General features: G+C 33.0%; 1 protein-coding gene across 4 annotated transcripts in view; it reads left to right on the top strand.

Moving 5' to 3' along the window:
* Positions 1-22,500, top strand: part of LOC115216506 (potassium voltage-gated channel subfamily H member 7-like) — a 263,445-nt gene that overhangs the window by 236,930 nt on the left and 4,015 nt on the right. Inside the window, exon 9 of one of the 4 annotated variants that reach the window (XM_036506282.1) lies at positions 19,324-19,389. The exons of 2 other annotated variants lie outside the window; for them this stretch is intronic. In XM_036506282.1, coding sequence (XP_036362175.1) covers positions 19,324-19,389 — 66 coding nt within the window. Of the gene's footprint in view, positions 1-1,446; positions 1,506-19,323; positions 19,390-22,500 lie in introns of those variants that run through there. One more of the 4 variants, XM_036506284.1, reaches the window with a different exon arrangement.

The raw sequence follows: 22,500 nt of genomic DNA, 5'->3' as shown, positions 1-22,500 counted from the left end.
ATGAGTTGCGACGTCACTGGTGCCAAGCTGTATCGGCCTCTTTGCCTTTCCCTTGGATAACACTGGTGGCATGGAGAGGGGAGGCCGGTATGCATGGGCGACTACTGGTCTTCCATAAACAACCTTACTCGGACTTGTGCCTGGGAAGGTAACTTTCTAGGTGCAATCCCACGGTCAGTCATGACCGAAGGGTGTCTCAAAATAAGATTTAAGATATAAGTTAGAAGTATGAAAACCATCTAAGGGATAGATGTATCCAGAGGCACTCCTGGTAATTGCCTCAGTATGTATGGTCCTTGTTATAAATGTACACAAACAGTAAAAAATATTTTAAAAATATACAGTAATCTCGGATTTTCACCTATCGCCAGTGTTTTGGAACATAGCACACGCGAGAGTCGAATATACACACACACACGCACACACACATATATTTATATGTACATGTCTAGGTTATGAGAGGTAATGGTGTTAAGAAGACCGAAAGGTGTCAGGTAATACTGAGAAAGTGCTATGGACAGACTATAGTTAAGCTCCAGGCTCGTGATTATGCGAATAAAGAGTCCAACGTAGGTCATATATTAACATGCATATAGATAAAAATTAACAGAATGAGATAAATGACAAGGCTGTGAAAGATTTCAGAACATTTATAACGAGAATGTCTTACAGCTGTTTCCGGGATATTTTATATATCCCTTCATCGGAGACGGTGCGAGAGAATGGTTAAGCAATAGTTATAATAGAGAAGATATGAAATTGAGAGTAAAGTGGAGGAACGAAAACAGACGTGAGATATGCAGGGATATTATATCTGCAATTCCATTATTTAAGCAGAATGGGATACATATACGTTTCCTGAGCCTTGTGTTCCAATAGTATATAAATTTTCTGGCACCGTCTCCGATGAAGGGATATATACAATATCCCGGAAACAGCCGTAAAACCTCTTTATAAATGTTCTGAAATCTTTCACAGCCTTGATTTTATCTCATTATGTTAATTTTATATGTACATGTATATATATATATATGTATATATATATATATATTATATATATATATATATATATATATATATATATATATATAATATATTTATATATATTATTATATTATATATATATATATTTATATATATTATATTATATATATATATATTTATATATCTATTATACGATGTATATATATATATATACTGTATATATCTATATATATATATATAATATACATATACATGTGTATATATATATATATATATATATTATAATATATTTATATATTATATATATATTTATATATATATATATATGTACATGTATATATATATAATACATGTATATCTATATATATATATATCATGTGATATATATATATATAATATATATATATATATATATATATATATACAATATGTATATGTACGTGTGTATATTAATATATGTAGGTATAGATGTGGATATAGATACTATGCACGTTCGTATAAAATAATATTGATGAAATATTGATGTCTGAAAACTCATAAAATTTATATCACTAATGTCACGAATGTATATGGCATCATTTCCATCGTTATAAAGTTGAATCCCTTATGATAAATCCCAATACAAAAATATTGATGTACAGAAAATAAAGTTAAGCAACACGAAGCGCGTACCGCAGGGGATGAAAAAACGTTACACGTATTTAAGTCAAATCTTAAAGCTACGTTTTTGATCATTCAGAAAAAAATTTCGACATAATTATTATAAGTTTTATTAAATATTTTAAAAACAATGCTTACTAGTAACGTTCATTATTCTCCTCTTGCTTCTTTATATACGAACTAATATCTATTGAAGTATTTCAAAGAATATTTCGTTTAAAACATGAAAGTCTTTGCAATTTAATATAGTTTTAATTATTAGACGTTGTGTATTACAAAACGGTGCATATATGTTTCAGCCTCTTCATCAAAACTATTGCTGCATGATTAGAACTCTCTTATTGGCAACAATAAGATTAATTAGATTGCTTTCATTTTAAACAGATATAATTTTGAATAATCTGCTGGATAAAACTCATTCCAAACATTTAAAATTTTTCCTTCTTAAACAAAAATTTTTCCTTCGCTTCGCTTTACTTATTTTCTACTTTATCATTCTTTTATTTAATATTTTCAAATAATCTTTTATAATTCTTTATTCCCTGCTGTTCCAAAATTCTGTTCTATATTATTTGCTTGCGAATTTTTCATGTATTTTGTGGAAATGTTATAATATTTCAAATTATGAACTACTTATTGTTAAAGCAACTGTATAAATATATTCGCACATTCATGCAAATGGAAATAATATATATTCTTTCCAATATATTCCGATTATACACAAAACACTTATATATTATACATATATATATCCGCATATTATGCATGTATATAACAACGTCAGAATCTATTAAATAACGACTAAAGAATATTTTTTTAATTTTCCCGTTTTCTATTTTGTTACTTTTGTTATATATTTTTCTCCCTCATTTCTAAAATATATATTATACATATTGGGTGAACAGCCTTAACTATACTATATACACATAACAAAAATATAACGCAGGTAACTGCATAGCCAAACACATGAACACACAAACCCATCTTGCAATATATGTGTGTAACTGCATATGTTTATGCGAAGTTCTATATAAAAACAATTTAACATTGAATTGGAGATTTGCTAAATACTTTTCGTGGTGTACATTTCTATAAGGAATTTACAAGGAAAACTTTGACAGTGACTTCGACGTTTCGGCTTACCTGCTTCGTCAGATGATCTGACGAGCCCATCAAGCCGAAACTTTGGAGTCACTATTCGAATAAACGCACATACTCGATCTCCTTATCATTGCAGCCAAGTCTGCTTCATTTCCATCTATATTTATTAGACTTAAATTTCTACCATATGTTGAATCAATCACTTTTCACAGTAATTATACATTGACATTAAAGACAAATTAAATAACATAGTCGTGCTTGCGCATGAACACGCGAAGAGACCATGGTTGGAGCCCCTCTACTCACTTTGACCTAGTGGTAAGCAATTGCAGCAATAACAACAACAACACTAGCAATCTGATCACCGAAATTATTTCATATTTAACAAGCTTTCTAACCCACATTGGTTATAGTCTCCTTTATATATATATATATATATATATATATATATATATATATATATATATATATATATATAAGGGACAAACAAGGATAGACAAACGGATTAAGTCGATTGCATCGACCCCAGTGTGTAACTGGTACTTAATTTATCGACCCCGAAAGGATGAAAAGCAAATCGACCTCAGAACGTAACGGCAGCGAAATACGGCTACGCATTTCGCAAGGTGTGCTAACGTTTCTGCCAGCTCGCCGCCTTTAAATATATATATATATATATATATATATATATATATATATACACACACACACATATATATATATATATATATATATATGTGGGTGTATAAATACACATATATATATATATATATATTTGTATATATATATATATATATGTATATAGTATATATATAATATATTTGTAATATATATATATATATATATATATATATATATATATATATATATATATATATATATATATATATATATATATGTATATATATATATATATATGTGTGTGTGTGTATATATATATATATATATATATATATATATATATATATATATATATATATATATATTTAGAGGCGGCGAGCTGGCAGAAACGTTAGCACGCCAGGCGAAATGCGTAGATGTATTTCGTCTGCCGTTACGTTCTGAGGTCGATTTGCCTTTCATCCTTTCGGAGTCGATAAATTAAGTACCAGTTACGCACTGGGGTCGATGCAATCGACTTAATCCGTTTGTCTGTCCTTGTTTGTCCCTTCTGTGTTTAGCTCCTTGTGGGTAGTAAAGAATTATATATTTAAACTCACACTATTTGGAAACAAGCTCTAATATCATGAAAGCAGAACACCAGCATGACTGTATTCCAGTTACTAAAACCAATAACAATAGCAGTATATAATATACATTTCAGAGAATATTTCTGCTGAATTGACATTTATTTTTTCTTCATATATCTTTTCGTTATTGGTAACAGTTATCCGGAAATAATTCCGATATTTTCACCATGTCTGTAAATATTGCCATCTATATCGTGATTACCATCATATCATATTAATTTTCCCATCTTCTAAATCAAAATCCAGTAAATGGATATTCCTCGTTTGCGGTAAATTGGTATTACGTGATTGCTCTTCGCTACAATTCTAATTCGGGTAAAGAGAATACTTCTATAGCGATTTAACAAAGTTGCACACACACACGTGTGCACACAAGTAGGTATCTACACACACACGCACGCACACACACACACACACACACACACACACACACACACACACCACACACATATATATATATATATATTATATATATATATTATATATATATCAATGATTAAGGTAAAAATCAATTAATTAATTAATGGCTAAAATTGGCTAATTAATTAAGAAATGGCTAAAAAAACTTTTTGGCTGCTATTTCTAAAAGTTTCAGTATGTGGCAAAGTAAATTATTTTACTGAGCCCTAATTATATAACGTAATATATATATGTGTGTATACACACATACATATTTATATATGTTATATATATATATATATATATATATATATACATATACAAATGTATACATGTATGTATATATATATATATACACATACGTATGTATATATGCATATATATATATATATATATACATACATATAATTTATATATATACATGGATATATATATATATATAATTTATATATACATATACCACGAAAAGGATGAAAGGCAAAGTCGAATGACGTACGAAATTCTTCCAAGTATTTTTTCCCGGTGTGCTAATAATCCTGCTAGCTCGCCACGTTTCTATGTCACTATATTAACCTAATCTAAAAACAGCATTATTCCTGGTGTATGAGGGATACACTTTATATATTATTCTTCAAAATAACACACAAATAGTGAAAGATTATAGTTAAAATAGCTTCTTTTGCTGCAACATAAATGCTATCAATGGTGTCTGTTAACAAATACAATTTTAAAATCTAATACAGCTGAATTATAATATCATGTAATAATATAAAATAGCGAAGATCATTTTTCTGTGAAGATAACACCACACTTTTATAATAGAGTGAGACATATTCGATCGTACGTCAATGATTATTATTTTGATGAAAGACTGACTGAAAAAAAAAACTTTAAACTCAGAGAATATATTTATCGAGAAAATATCTTAAATGTTTTAGATTTCATGACATTTTATACTAATGTCAGATTTACAAATGTTAGACATAAAGCTAAAATTGGCACACACTTAACGAAATTTAGTTTCCTTCCAGTGCATTTTCATTTTATAATTTTAATCTCAATAACAATTTTGGAATTGTAATTTGATCTGAGGTTGCATTCTCTCCCTTTTCTAGATTTTATACTCAACAGCCGACATGTTGTAATAAATATAGTTTGAGAGAATCTGACTGGAAAATGTGGACAGACAGTTATAACGGCTTTACTTTTAAGTTTGCAGGCAGAATCGTTAGCACGTCGGGCAAAGTGCTTAGCGGCAGTTCATCCGTTTTTACGTTCTGTATTCAAATTCCGCCGAGGTTGACTTTGCCTTTCAGCTTTCGGGTTCGATAAACTAAATGGACTTCTACCGAAATTTGAAACTAATATTAAGTTTGCTGACCTAACCTAAACCGGGGCTAAAATCAACAATCAAAGTTATAAGTAATACAGTTCAATTAATATTTGATACGATTCGCTTTTCTCTAAAAACACAATGTTTAAAACCTTTATGCCCAAATATTATAATTCTTAGGCATTGCTTTTACTTACTTCCAATTATTAATTAATTAATCAGTTCACCAGATGAAATATATTAGAATGAATTTTAATTCTTTAGCACAGTGTTTTTGTCACAGTGCCCAGCAAAGAGTATGTTGTAGATACAGCGCAAATTTCATGTACATTATTTAAGGCTCTGGAATAGTTTTACATATTTGAGCCTCATGTAAAGAACTTGTTATAATTTAAAACAAGGTACTCTATACAATAATACAAGGTACTCTATACAATAAAACGAGGTACTACATAAAATAAAACAAGGTATCAATACAATAAAACAAGGTATTCTGTACAATAAAACAAAGATGTCTGGTGGTCAAATATCCATCATACACAAGACCAAACAAAATGAAAATTACGTGACCTTTTTGTCTCGGCGCTGGAGGTAGCAGGGATTTGGAGGTAGCGATGTAAGAGAGAGTGCATTTTGCACCAAAATGCCAGTGTGAAAGTTTCTGTTATGGTAACTACGGCGGTGAAGTATGTTCTAAAAGAACATCTACGTTTGAGAAGGGATATATAAGGTAAACTATAGTTATGGGTAATTTTTTCTCGCCCTCAACATAGCAGTATATTGCAAATGTAACAACTGGAGGGATATATAGCTGCATCAGTAGTCCATTGGTACTCATTTGCAGTTAAGTTGACTGGAGCAAATATAATGACTTGCTCAAGGACTTGACGTGCTACCCGGCCCAGGAAGCGAACCCACAATGGTATGATCATGAGACTAAGATTCTAACCATTAGATTACGTGCCATCAGTTCTGGACAATGTAGTGAATACTTTTTCTTTTATGTATATGTATATATATATATATGTGTGTGTGTGTGTGCGCGCGTGTGTGTGTATCTATGTTTGCTTACCAACCGCATGGGTCCGGGTTCAGTCCCACTGCGTGGCACCTTGGGCAGATTTCTTCTACTATAGCCTCGAGCCGACCAAGCCTTGTAGATATGGTAGACAGACGGAAACTAAAAGAAGCCCGTCATATATGTGTGTGTTTGAGTGTCTATGTGTGTATGTTTGTGTGACTGTGTTTGTCCCCCTCCCCCACCACCACCACCGCTTGACAACCGATGCTGGCGCGTTAACGTCTGCGTAACTTAGCGTTTAAGCAAAAGAGACCGATAGAGTAAGTACTAGGGTCGATTTTTTGGACATGGCCGCAGTGACATAACTGAAACAAATATAAGAGTAAAAGAGAGTAAATATATATATATATATATATATAGTTAATCCGAACAAAAAAAACACAACGTGAGGACGTGGAACAAATAAAGTATTATTGGACGCTCAGTGAAGAAGGGAAGAAGGAGGATTTAACGTTTCGAGCGGAGTTCTTCGTCGGAAACATAGGAGAAGGAAAGATCCAGAGAAGGGAAGACAGGGGGAAAAAAATCGTCAACGGTACACACGAGGTCAGGATGAAGTTTTTTACAGAAAAATTTCATCAAAAAGTGGCAGCATATTAAAATACCTTTAAAGGTTAAAATCATAAACAACTTATAAACAAGAGCAAAAGAAAGGTATTTCTGTAGTGAGTATAATATGTGGAAATCGACGATTTAAAATTCTGTTTCAGCAGATTGCAAAATAATATTCTTTTGCTCTTGTTTATAATATGTATATATATATATATATATATATATATATATATATATATATATATATAGGCGGAGGAGTGGCTGTGTGGTAAGTAGCTTGCTAACCAACCACATGGTTCCGGGTTCAGTCCCACTGCGTGGCATCTTGGGTAAGTGTCTTCTGCTATAGCCCCGGGCCGACCAATGCCTTGTGAGTGGATTTGGTAGACGGAAACTGAATGAATCTCGTCGTATATATGTATATATATATGTATGTGTGTGTGTGTTTGTCCCCCTAGCATTGCTTGACAACCGATGCTGGTGTGTTTATGTCCCCGTTACTTAGCAGTTCGGCAAAAGAGATCGATGGAATAAGTACTGGGCTTACAAAAGAATAAGTCCCGGGGTCGAATTGCTCGATTAAAGGCGGTGCTCCAGCATGGCCGCAGTCAAAAATGACTGAAACAAGTAAAAGAGTAAAGAGTATATATATAGCCCTTTCTGAACGAACTAGACAAAATCCGTTTCTAATGGCGCCTCTCTGTTGTGCCTTACATTTCCGCACCCAGCCAGGTATGTTATGTTTTTCACTCACAGTTTTGGACAAATTGTTAAGTACAAGTACTTCAATCATCTTTCGGTTTTTTAAACTACATATTCACCTCCTCACCATCAATCATTATCTGTAACATTCCTATTATAAAGGTGGTAGATAATCTCCCGTTTCGTTTCTTTCTCTCTCACTCTCTCTCTCTCTCTCTCTCGCGCGCGCGCTTTCTTTCTCTCTCTGTCTTTCTTTCTCCGGTGAACAAAACGAGAAGTATTTTGTGAGATGTTCAAGAGTCGCTTGTACTATTATAAATTTGTATACTTCACATTAAAAATGTATATGCAGAGATTCACATGTCATCATTGTCATGTAGCTGTTGGCATGTTTACATTAGAATAAGCATATATATACGTGTGTGTGTGTGCGTATATGTATATATGTATATGCGTATGTGTGTCTGTGAATGTGTGCACGTGTGTGTGTCTATATGTGCGTGCTTCCGTCTATGTCTGCAAGGATTGGATGTGATTAATATTTCAGCTTTATATTCCTACATTGTTATATTTAGGTATATTTTTAGTCGTATATCGGTAGAGATTATCCATAGATTGTACGAAGGAGGAGGATATGCTATACATATACGTTGCCGTATGTGCGTGTGTTTATGTGTATGTTCATGTGTACGGTATTTTTTTGCAATATTGAGGGCCATATGTGTATACTTTCTGTGTACGTGTGGATTTACTTTACGTATACTTACAGATTATATATGCACACGCATATAAATGTCATTTCTAACTATACATAAAATATATCTATATTCATATTGGATGCGAGTGTAGATTATTTTATAGGTAAAGATTATGTGTGCATATATATATATATATATATATATATATATATATATAGGGAGAGTTCACGAAAAAAAACAAAAGACGAAGACAAGTGGTGTACGAAACAAACAGATGTATTAGTATAACGCTCAGGAATAGAAAAAGTATTTTACGTTTCGAGCCTACGCTCTTCTACAAAAAGGGACACAGAAAAAACAATTAGAGAAACAAGGAAAAATTGTGTGTAGTGGCTATATATATATATATATATATATATTATATATATATATATATATTTGTATGTATGCATATATATATATATATTTGTATGTATGCATATATATATATATATATATATATATATATATATATATATACCAAAGTATGTATATTTATGTATATTTATGTATGTATGTATGTGGATGGATGGATTGTTTCTAAGCATACATAAAATGTATATGTATGTTTCTGTATCTGCGTATGTATTAGAAATAATAAAAAGAGAACAGAAACCAAGGAAGAGGATGTGTGAGAGAGAGAACTAGTAGAAATATTTTTATGGGACTGCTATAGCTAAATAATGTCCTTTAACCGATACCTCTCTTCCAATTTACTTCCCCATTTGTAGATACGATGACATTGTGTGTAAGGAAGATAAGTTTCTTCACCAAAACGACTTCCTTTTGCTCCGTATTTAAGAGTCCTTTAATGAATGAAAAACAAAGACCGCTATTTACTTATTAGACACAGACCTAAGAGGGATGCATTTGCTTTGTATGAATTTAGACTACGTTTCACCTTTTCTGCCAACTAATGAAGTAGAAATTATAATTACAAATCTCTAGTAATGAAACAGTCTAGTTGGTATTAATATATTTAGTGGAGTGAGCTAATAAAATTTAATTAATTAAAATTGCACCTGTAATTACATTTGTGAAGAGAGAGTATCATCAATTTAATGAGTATTCTGAATGAGTATCCTGATTGGCTTTAATTGATGAAAACTGGAATGTTTGAGAATCGGAGTGAGTCTGACCATTAGCAATACGGTGACATCTTTTGGTTCTATTAAACCCCATCAGCGAACCGAGTCAAACAAAGAAGCATCGGCATAAACAACCAATCATCTTTATATAATAACTGTTTCGATATAGTAACATACGATGGATACATATGCTTTTTCTTCTTCCTGGTAACAAACTCCTTTCGATGTTATGTTACACGAACGACGATGCAAATGGCTCACCAAACAAAAAAAAAAACAGAAACGAAGGGAAATTACTTATAAAGATATCACTCATGCTGATTTCTATAGTCTCATGTATTGGAATGTTGCCTCTATTTTACCAACATTCCAGTGCATGAGTCATAGAGAACAGTACAAGGCATCATAATAGTCAATCTTCTATGAAGAGAATATTCACTTTACTATCGATAATTCAAATTGATAATTCAAAATGTTAATTCAAATTACACTCAGATCATTTACTATATGAACTATTTGATTTGAGATAATATCCATAATTAGATCTATGCTTAGATTCCATCTGCCTTCCAAGAAAACCGACTAAATTATCTGCAAATAATAAACAAACAATATCAACTCGGAAATATTTTATCTGATTCATCTTTTCTTTAATATACATTATATATCAATACATAATCAAATTTTAATGAACCAATATTTGCAATCACACGCTCACGCATAAATACATATACACATACATGCCATAAATACGTAGCTACAACTTCTGAAATTTCAAAATCATATATTTTAAATTTTCGTGTATGTTTTAGAAAAAGCTCCAGATTTCATTTAATGGAAATATATTCCCAATTAATAAAACGCTCCATTTTTTTTCTCTGAATTTCATATTTGCTATCACTGCCATGACGAAGTAAGGATGGAAGTTATAAGTGGCAGATTGATTCTGTGATAATATGTAGCTATGGTGTCTGAAATTGATCCTGTTGACAGTTTTAAACTGCACTCCGTCGGTTACGACGGCGAGCGTTCCAGATGATCCGATCAACAGAACAGCTTGCTCGTGAAATTAACGTAACGTGCAAGTGGCTCAGTACTCCATAGACACGCGTACACTTAGTGAAGTTTTCAGGGAGATTTAGCATTACTCAGAATGTGACATGGCTGGCCCTTTGAATTACATGTACTATTCATTTTTTGCCAGCTGAATGTACAGGAACAACACGAAATAAAGTGTCTTGCTCAAGGACAAAACGGACCGCCAGGAATCGAACTCACGACCTTACAATCGTGATCTGAATACCTATTTCTTTACTACCCACAAGGGGCTAAACATAGAGGGGACAAACAAGGACAGACATAGGTATTAAGTCGATTACATCTACACCAGTGCGTAACTGGTACTTAATTTATCGACCCCGAAAGGATGAAAGGCAAAGTCGACCTCGCCGGAATTTGAACTCAGAACGTAGCGGCAGACGAAATACGACTACACATTTGTTTGGTGTGCTAACGTTTCTGCCAGCTCGCCGCCTTCTGAGTACCCTTAACCGCTAAGCCACGCGCACTCACAGCTGGAATTTTTATTTCGTGTTTATATAAAATCTTTCCTTTATTTCTAAAATTGTTTAGGCGACCAACTTGCAGGATAGAGCTTCGGGAAAATGCTTTAAGGCATTTATTCCGACACTTTACTCTCAACTTCGCCTTCAGATTATTTGTGGTCAATAAAATAAATATTAGTAAAGTACTTACCAACAATTGGGAGCGATGGCCCTGTGTCAAAATTTGAAACGGTTTAGTACAGCAAGGTGGCAGAATCGTTAGAGTGTAGAGAAATCTTTGCGGAATTTGTTCTGGCTCTTCACATTATTAGTTCGAATCCCGGCGAGGTCAGGTGTGCCTTTCAACATTTGGTGATCGATAAAATAAATATCAGTCAAGTATTGTGGTCGGTGGTATCGACTAAACCCTCCCTTTAAAATTACAGGTCTTTTGCATAATTAGGTATGATTAATTCTCAAAATTGTGAAGGTAGCAGGAGTGGCTGTGTAGTAAGTTGCTTGCTTACCAACAACATGATTCATGGTTCAGTCCCATTGCGTGGCACCTTAGGCAAGTGGCTTCTACTATAGTCTCGGGCCGACCAAAGCCTTGTGAGTGGATTTGGTAGACGGAAACTGAAAGAAACCCGTCGTATATATGTATATATATATATGTGTGTGTGTGTATGTCTGTGTGTCTGTGTTTGTCCTCCGCAACATCACTTGACAACTGATGGTGGTGTGTTTACGTCCCCGTAACTTAGCGGTTCGGCAAAAGAAACCGATAAAATAAGTACTATGCTTACAAAGCACAAGTCATGGGTCGATTTACTCGACTAAAGGCGGTGCTCCAGCATGGCCGCAGTGAAATGACTGAAATAAGTAAAGAGAGTAGCCTTGTTGATGGAATTGTTGGAATGTCGTCAAAATATTTTGCAGTATTGCTTCCGGCTCTTAATATTCTGAATTCAAACTCCGCGCAGGTCAACTTTGGTTTTCGTCCCTCTGAGGTCGATAAAATAAAGTACCTATCAACTAATGGAGGAACTGTTTAGGAATATGAGGTTTTTGCTTTTAAAACTAGAAAATACCGTGGGGAAAAATAGGAAATAGTTTTAGCACAATTTGCAGAATATTCTTAATTGAATTCATGACAAGAAATCTTGTGATACCAGTTCCCTTGTATGTCTGAAAAATTATGTATCAGTGGACATGCTCTACAGTTACATAGAATTTGTTTTTGCTCATTGTGCTGACCTATCATCAAAAGCGTTCCAACTATTTCCATCTGGTCCTTTCTTCAGACACGGCGTATCTTGGCTGCGTCATCAACTGTTTCCGTCCCATTTCAACACGATAGGTTTCAATTTGAGAGCTATCAGTCTTTTATTTCTAGCCGGTTAAGCGACCACATAGGGGTTCCTTCACTTGGATCACATGTTTTGATGTAGTAGAGGTTAAACAGGAGGAACAGAGAGGTGAGTATAATGGGTAGGGCTGCTGGGGGGGGGGGTGAGGACGTTTGATGTTTTGGAGGGAGTGTCAGGTTAATCGAAGTTGAGGAAAGGATAAAAGATAATCTTATGCAATTAATTAGATAGATAGAAGTAATTACATAGAAGATATTTATAGTTTGTGTTTCTGAAAAAAAAAAAAAGATTATTAATATTTTATTGATATTTTTAGAAAAGACGCTTCAGCATTCGATATTCGATTAAATCGATTTCAATATGTTGTTAACAGTGTTTGTTTTATCAGAACCAGGAGAGGTGAATGGTAAAGTTGATGGTAGCAAAATTCATACACAAATCAATGAGGCAACAAATTCTATGCTATGATCTACACAATTTGGGACCCGGCTGTCTTGCTGCTTTTTACCACCGCTATAATATGATGTTTATACGAAATGCGATAAACACATAACAGATTTGTGATTTTTCTCGTATCAGAACAGAATAAAACTAAAATCCAAAATAATACCATATAATATAGTTTTCTTTGATTTTTCTTCTATAAGGTCCTTAAAACGATAGCAGGCATCAAAAGATGATAAGTGTTATATAAAACTATATTATTATGTTACATAAATAGTAGCTGTCTGGCGCAGTCTACGATATGTCAAAATATGTTAATAAGAAAATGTATTTCAGCAGAAATATTTTTGAGTATCTCTGCATAAATTTATAGTAAGAGCTGTATATGTGAGCATGTATATTTCTATTGTGAAATAAATATATACTTCCATTGCAACATCATTTAATTAATACAAATAAAATATCTTCATATATTTTCCATGTCTTTTATACTCAGGATGAAATACGTGTGTGTGTGAATGTGTGTATGTACGTATGTATCTGTGGATGGATGTGTATGTGTGTGTGTGTGTGTGCTATTATTTGTATGTTTCTATTGATTTGTTTTAGAATATGAATTATTTTTCATTAATTTTTGTATATTCTAAATAAGAAAGAGCAAAATAAATGTATTAATATCTATTTTTATTACGTGAAGCGAATGGCTCTCCGCCGGTTTCAAGTCATATCTCAAGCATATTTTTTAGACTGTCACAAGGCCACACATTTCGGGAAAAAGGAACCCTCGACTATTTTGATTTCAAAGCTTGGCTGGTGTACTTTTTTAATACTCCCTGAAGGGGAAAAAAAGGAGGTATACCAGGGTGGAATTTAAATTTGAAATATAAAGCCGAAGCAGCTAAATAGGGAAGCCATGCAGTCTCTTGCTCTGCGGATTATGTTATTCCACTACCCTTTAACTATGCAACAAGCAGAGAAAAAAATATGTTAATATAATTCAATGCATTATATTGTAAAATAACAATTAATCATTTTACTGATACAAGAGCCATAAGCTCTCAGTACTGTGGTAATGTGTTTACACTGGATTTCTTTCTAAATATATTTCCAAAGATATTTTTTCAAAGTAATGTTGCTGATTGGCTGAATCGTTACAATCTCAGCACAAAATTAATACGGTATTTTACGCCCGGTTTTTTATGTTCTGAGTTCAAAAGATGGTGAGGTTGACTTTGCCTTCCATCTTTTCTGGAGTCAGCAAAACAACTTACCAGTCAAGAACTGCAGTAGATTTCTCTCTCTCTATCTACCTATCTATCTATCTATCTATCTATCTATCTATCTATCTATCTATCTATCTATCTATCTATCTATCTATCTATCTACCTGTCTATCTATCTATCTATCTATCGACCTATCTCTCTCTCTATCTATCTATCTATCTATCTATCTATCTATCTATCTGTCTGTCTGTCAGTCTATCTATCTATCTATCTATCTCTCAGAATCGGCTTCGCTATGAAAACAACCAATTCCACAGTATTGCAGTGGAAGAATAAAGTCGCCAAACTTTTGATAGAGTATGACACATAATGAGAATTATTTGTTGTACTAAAATTAGTTGTTGTACTTTATATTTTCGGAATAAATCAGCTGTATATATTTTCTTTATATTTAGGGTTGGGTAATTAAATATATATTGATGTTGATTTAATATATACTCCACCCTTGAAAAAAGAGTTGGCTTTGTTCCTAGTACAACGAAAGCCAAGACATTTTAGCTGTATGCTAAATTGGTTGTCCTTGTTCTGATAATGATTTTATTCTTGCTGAGTTCCACATTGCTTTTGATATTTTAGGGTGAGAAAAGCAATTATTTGTAATAATATATGGCAATTGATTTCATCGACTAATATTTTTCCTCTAGAAAAATTGGCTTAGTTGCTAGTTAAAGAAATTAATTTTTCCTGAACAAAAGAGGTAGTATGTTGATTTGTCGTGTGAGAAATAGAAAGTAACGTTGGGAATAAGGTTCTTTGTCTGAGAAGAAATGACAAAGGCTTTATCCGGAATGTTAATCAATACTTCATCATCTTATGACAGTCTAACATACAATTGTGTTTATTTCTTATTCAATTCACGCCTATACAAGCAAACACTAGCCTACCAATTCTAGAGGTTATACTCCTGTAACATTTTCCTCCACTGTGCGAAAATTGATTGTCAAATCATCAGGTAAAAATGAATGAGGTCGCAGGTGTGAGTTCATTACCAAAAATAAATGGTTTTGTTGAAGAATAGATGATAGAAGTCTTAATCAAAATTTCTTGGAAACAACGTAGAGGATTTTAACAATTCATGAGAATAAGAACCAACGCTGTATTTCTTTCTTAATAACCCCATCTTTATCAAGCACTAGCAGTATCGCCCGGCGTTGCTCGGGTTTGTAAGGGAAATAACTATATAAGCATTTTTACAGAGTTATAGCCAAAATATAGCAAAACAATGCATTAAAAATGGAAAAAAAATGATGGTAATTTTTTTTTAAATTGTTGACGCATCGTAGACATTTTTAGAGAGTTACTTCCCTTATATAATAGCGAAAAAATGCGTTAAAATGGAAAAAAAATGATGGTAATTTTTTTTTAAATTGTTGACGCATCGTAGACATTTTTAGAGAGTTACTTCCCTTATATAATAGCGAAAAAATGCGTTAAAATGGAAAAAAATTATGGTAAATTATTTTTAAAATCGTAGACTCATCGTAGACGCGCACTAATACCCAGAAGGGCTCGATATGAATCACAACTATAAGATACCCGGTTTCGGTTAAACTGCACCGCAAAATGTGGGAGTAGTTAGGAATCTAAATTGTAGGAGACAGACACACAACTTGACATTTATATATAAAGATTTCCAAGATATACTCAACAGATATAACACAATGCAAGATAATGCACTTAGTTATCTGTAAACGAAAAAAAATCATGCAAATTTAGGAACTTATCATATACCCTGCCGTTATAAAATCGCTATGGAGTTTATTTCTCTTTTTTTCTTTGCTTTGCGTACAAAAAGTATTTAAGAAATGTAAGCTGCTTTAAATTATCTAATTACAATCTTTCGATATTTCGATAAGATCGAAAACGTTATTGATATTATATAACACTAGCAGTATCGCCCGGTATTGCTCGGGTTTGTAAGGGAAATAACTATATAAGTATTTTTAGAGATGTAAAGTATAATAGCCATCTCAATATGGCTAACCACAAAGTGGGGTGTTACTGTAGCTTTTTACGTTCTGAGATTTAATAATACATTTTTAGAGAGTTACTTCCCTTATATAATAGCAAAAAATGCATTAAAAATGGGAAAAATTGATGGTAATTTTTTTTTTTAATCGTAGACTCATCGTAGACGCGCGCTAATACCCAGAAGTGCTCGATGTGAATCACGACTATAAGATACCTGCTTTTGGTTAAACTGCACCGCAAAATGTGGGAGTAGTTAGGAATCTAAATCGTAGGAGACAGACACCACACAACCTCACTTTTATATATATAGATTACTTGATATTTGATGCTATGATCAACATTCTAATTCTCGGTTTAGGATCGCTTGTAGTTTTTACAAACGTTACCATTTATTTAGCCCATATAGGTCAAGTAAAGCTGAACAGTTCAGAAGTTCACTTCGCAGTCACGAGATCCTTGGTTTGATAGTATCATGGGGCATCTTGGGCAAATGTCATTTTCCACAGTCTCGAATGATCTCATACCTTGTGAGTGATATTGGGTACACGGAAACTATAAAAACCCTACAGGTGAATTGTAATCCGAAAGGAACGGTATTGTTACACACTGTATCACGCTAATTCTATTTCAGAATTAAATATAAGTTCTCAGTAATTTCTTTCTAAATATATTTCCAAAGATATTTTTCAAAGTAATGTTGCTGTTTGGCTGAATCGTTACAATCTCAGACAAACTTAATGCGGTATTTTACCCCCGGTTTTTATGTTCTGAGTTCAAAAGATGGTGAGGTTGACTTTGCCTTCCATCTTTTGCGGGGTCAGCAAAACAACTTACCAGTCAAGAACTGCAGTCGATTTCTCTCTCTCTACGTATCTATCTATCTATCATCTACCTATCCATCTATCCATCTACCTATCTATCTATCTATCTATCTCAGCTGAGTCTATCGTCAATATTGTCACGCCTCCTTCCTTCAAACGGGAAGGAAAAGCTATTTTCATCATCCTTGTGGCTATGGCAAAAGAATGTATCTGGTGGACGCGTCTGAAAGGATTGGAGACAAACACTTTCCTCTCTGGTCAATCTCTTATCAACTTCTTCAAGTACCACTTGAAAAGGAAAGTGAGAGTAGAGAGGCAAGTTTTGTCTAGCGAACGTTTTAAAAAAAGATGGGTGAATGTAGCAAGGATGGCACGTATGAATGACGAAGCCACCTTGAGCATAATCCTATGAACCCAGAAATTGAAAACAGAGGGTTACCCACTTGCAAACAAATGTGGTAACATATAACAATATTGACCAAGGTTACCGTGGTCTTTTTCGTAGGCTTTTCTTCCCACGGATAAACCTTACTTGCTTTCCCCTTTACACCATATATCATAACACTGTGATACACGATCCCTATTGATCGTTTTTTTTTCCTCTTCCCCTTTTTTCCCCTTTTTTCTTCTTTTTTCATTTCTCTTTTCTTTTGTTCCTTTTCCTTTTCTTTTTTTCTTTTTATTTTTTATTTTATTTTATTTATTATTTTTTTGTTCTTTTCTTCCCTTTTACGATCCCTCTTGATCGAAAACCTACGCCACCCCTTTTTTTTTCTCTTTTGCTTTTTTGTTTTTTTCATCCCCCAAAAGAAAAGCTCTACCTTGTAACTTGTCCCATCTGTGTGCAGCCCTGTGTGGCCAATAAAGAAACTTATCTGTCTATCTATCTATCTATCTATCTATCTATCTATCTATCTATCTATCTATCTATCTATCTATCAGAATCGGCTTCGCTATGAAAACAACCAATTCCACAGTATTGCAGTGGAAGAATAAAGTCGAGTACATGTGTTTGTAGAATACTAAGCCACTTATACGTTATTCTAAGAACAAGCAACAAAATTCTGATTATCGAACGACGGAGATCCACCATTCATTATACGCATTAATGCGAGATGAACAGAAGCATCCTTGTAATTTTAATCAGCTCTTCCCATGTTATTTTAGAATGTGTCATCCACCTCAAACTCCGTGAGGATGAAATGCAAAGTCAACTTCAATGGAACTTGAACCTAAAATGTAAAATTGCATAACTAAACACCGCAAGATTTCACTCCGAAGCTCTAACGATTCTGAAAATTCTCCCATCGTCTTGCAAGCACTAAATTTAATTGGAAGTTAATGTCTGGAAACTGAACATGTTTAGAATCTTCAAGATGGTCGCGGTATTCCTATCATCTTAAAAATGAAGGGTACATTAGATAAGGTGACGTTAGGTAAACAAGAGCATGAAATTACCGGGTGATTTGTATGTGTTTAATCGTAAGTCTCTTTGATTGATATTAACCTGTAAATCTGTTTGATTGATACTGATGTTATTTGAAGGAAACATGAATAAATTAAAACCCAATGGAACTGGTATTAGTCTGCATCGGCAAAAATTATTGTATATATATATATATATAGAAAAGCGGAATTTCGATTATCCCCACGTGGTAAGTTGTAATGTATATATGAAATTAAAAAAAAGGAAAATACGCACACTTACATAGTTTTAATATAATTTTTAATATATCGACCGGTTTCGCTATCGCTATTCATGATATTATGTTTTACTTATTTGAATATATATTTTTTCTTAAGAAGAAATTTGGTCCATGTTGTGTGTGATGAAATTCACGAGTGAATTTCTAATATATATATTCGCTTAAATTTAAAGTAAATGCATACTTATTACATGAGTGAGGCTACTTATGGTCTTCTGGTTTAAACTAAAGGTAAGATATCAGATTCGAAAAATAACTATAAATGCTTTAATGATCTCTTAATACTCCTTTGCTTAGGTCTTTTATCTGTCCAGTCGTGTTACGCCATACAACCAAAGCAAATACCATCGATTTACATAAGAGGTACAGTAGACAGAACACAAGTAGTAGTAGTAGTCTCCCGCAGCACATACTATATATAATTATAACAGTTTCTTTATCATAATCGTTATCCTCCTATAACAGCTTGTTAGCTGATATCTTTGTCTATCACTTGTTCAAACCTATTTACCCACATTTATCCTTGTGTCCGTGCAAACACAAAACACATCCTATATTTACATGCATATATACCGATATATATAGATATATACACATATATATATATATGACATACATATATATATATATATATATATATATATATATCGATATATGATATTATGATAGTATATATACTATATATATATATAATATATATCTATATATATATATATATATATAATATATATGATATATTAATATATATATATATATATATATATATATTATATATATATAAAGCTTCTATATTTAACTGTTCGATAGTGTGTGTGTGCTTCAATGTCTGTTCGCTTATATGCTTATTTGTTTTCCAATGTTGTTTATGAACAGAGATAAAATAAAATTATGTTATTATTCTTGCTAGCTGCACCCAGAGTTATATTAGATCAATATATTTTTATAACAATTTAGATAATGAACCGACAGGATGGTCACATAGTTTCATTAGAAATAGCATAACCTTTATTGTGAAATAAATTCAAAGATAAAGATAAAACTGTCCATATGCAAATATATATGTGCGTATAATGTGTTTATATATATGTGTGTGCATCTATATATATATATATATATATATTATATATATATATATATATATATATATATATATAATATATATATGCAAACATGTATTGTGTAACGGCAGCTGTAGACTGTTAATACCTTAATACCAAAAATAAAAATAATCACAATAATCACATTTACATAAACGATAGTGACTATTTCAATAAATTGCTTTTCAAAAAACCCAGAAAATATTACATTGGGCCAAAAATACTGATTTACAAAGAACGTGCTCATCTATACCTTAACCAGTTGAGCATGTCCCTTAGTGACTGACGATATGTGCATCTCTGATCACGAGCAGAAGTAGTGGGGAAGCATCATAGCCACGTGTTGCGAGGAAATCTTTGGGGATGTGGATAATTCACTTCTAGAAACATGGGCGTTTTGTTTATCATCCTTAAACAATCCTTATTCAGGAACCTTTTGAGCGGGATGGTTTACTCAAACTGAATAAAATTCTAACTGGGCCCCACCTGCAAGGTCATGCTCTTTTTATCTTGATATGAGATCACCATGTCGCGCAAATATGGTTGTGATGCATGTGCCTATTGTACCTTTATCAGACGGGTAGTCATGATGGGTAAACTGGGCTTCATATATTTTTACTCCACTGTCAATTGGATGGCATGCACTGCTCTCTCACTCAAGAAGAAGAAGAAGAAGAAGAAGAAGAAGAAGAAGAAGAAGAAAAGACCAAGAGCACTATACTATGCTTAACAATTGACACGTACATGCATAATAGGCACATGCGCACATACATTTTATAGTAGTTATAACGTTTATTTTATTAAGATGTATCACTCAGTAGTAAAACTTTGCTTTCCCAGTAAGCAATTCAAGGCTGTAGATCCTTTTCCTCGCTCGATTTGCAATTCACGGCCACTTCATCATGCTGTGTTAGACAACACTTGAACCTTAAAACAAACTGACAATCTTCCTTTCAAGATGCATATTCACACTTGTTTCGCTTGATAGTCCTACTCAATTCCAGACATGCACCGAAAACAAATATTACTGCCTTTCATGGTTAGCTAATTTAAAATTCAATCGTTTATTAAAGTTTATATATATACATACATACATACATATATATATATATATATATATATATATATATATATATATATATAATATGTATGTATGTATGTATACATGTATATGTATGTATATATATGTATGTATGTATATATATATGTATATGTATGTAGTATGTGTATTATATGTATGTAAGTATGTAAGTATATATATTTGTGTGTTTGTATGTATATATATGTATATATATGCTTCTGTATGTACGTGTGTGTGTGTGCGTGTATGTACGTATGTATATACATATATATATGGCTATTATATATGTGTGTGTGTGTGTGTGTGCATGTCTGTATGCATATGTAACTATGTTATATGATGTATGTACGTAAAGGTTTTCGATGTATATCTTCCTTATTACATTGCTGTTGCGAAGGTATTGTATTGTCTTCATATTCATGTTTTTAAAATGTCTATATTTAGAAGCAACCCCCAACAGCAAAACCGCTTCAATGACAGCGATAAGTTCTTTCGTGCTGAAAACATTTTGCACGCATTTCAAATCAGTTTTATTGCCCAATATACCGCATATTTGTTTCTCTGTATGTCTCTGAAGACATAATAAACACTTAGGTATATAAGCACATATGCACATATAAACATACATATGCGCATACGCATAATGTTACACATGCTTTCACACACTGATCAGTAGAAAACTATAAAATTGCCGTTATTTTTATAATTTTTTTTTTTTTTGCCAGTTTTCAAACAATCTTTCAATTCAACAAGAGTTCTCTCACCTTGACCGTCGAAGTTTCAAACCATACGCCAAAAATATGAAATATTCACAAATACGAACAGTAGCCACTGAAGCGCCACCTCATTGCCTTCGTTGGCTAATGAAACCTGAGAACCAGTAACACCACTACTACCCATCTTGTTTTTTTTATCAACATTCACTTCAATAACACAGAAAGTAGTATATTGCGCAAAGTGGAGGCGCAATGGCCCAGTAGTTAGGGCAGCGGACTCGCGGTCGTAGGATCGTGGTTTCGATTCCCAGACCGGGCATTGTGAGTGTTTATTGAGCGAAAACACCTAAAGCTTCACAAGGCTCCGGCAGGGATGGTGGTGATCCCTGCTGTACTCTTTCACCACAACTTTCTCTCACTCTTTCTTCCTGTTTCTGTTGTACCTGTATTTCAAAGGGCCAGCCTTGTCACACTCTGTGTCACGCTGAATCTCCTCGAGAACTACGTTAAAGGTACACGTGTCTGTGGAATGCTCAGTCACTTGCACGTTAATTCCACGAGCAAGCTGTTCTGTTGATCG

The sequence above is a fragment of the Octopus sinensis genome, linkage group LG10 (assembly GCF_006345805.1).
Source record: "Octopus sinensis linkage group LG10, ASM634580v1, whole genome shotgun sequence".
NCBI lineage: Eukaryota > Metazoa > Mollusca > Cephalopoda > Octopoda > Octopodidae > Octopus > Octopus sinensis.
The sequence above is the reverse complement of the archived record's forward strand: the minus strand, read 5'-3'. Positions and strand labels throughout refer to the sequence as shown.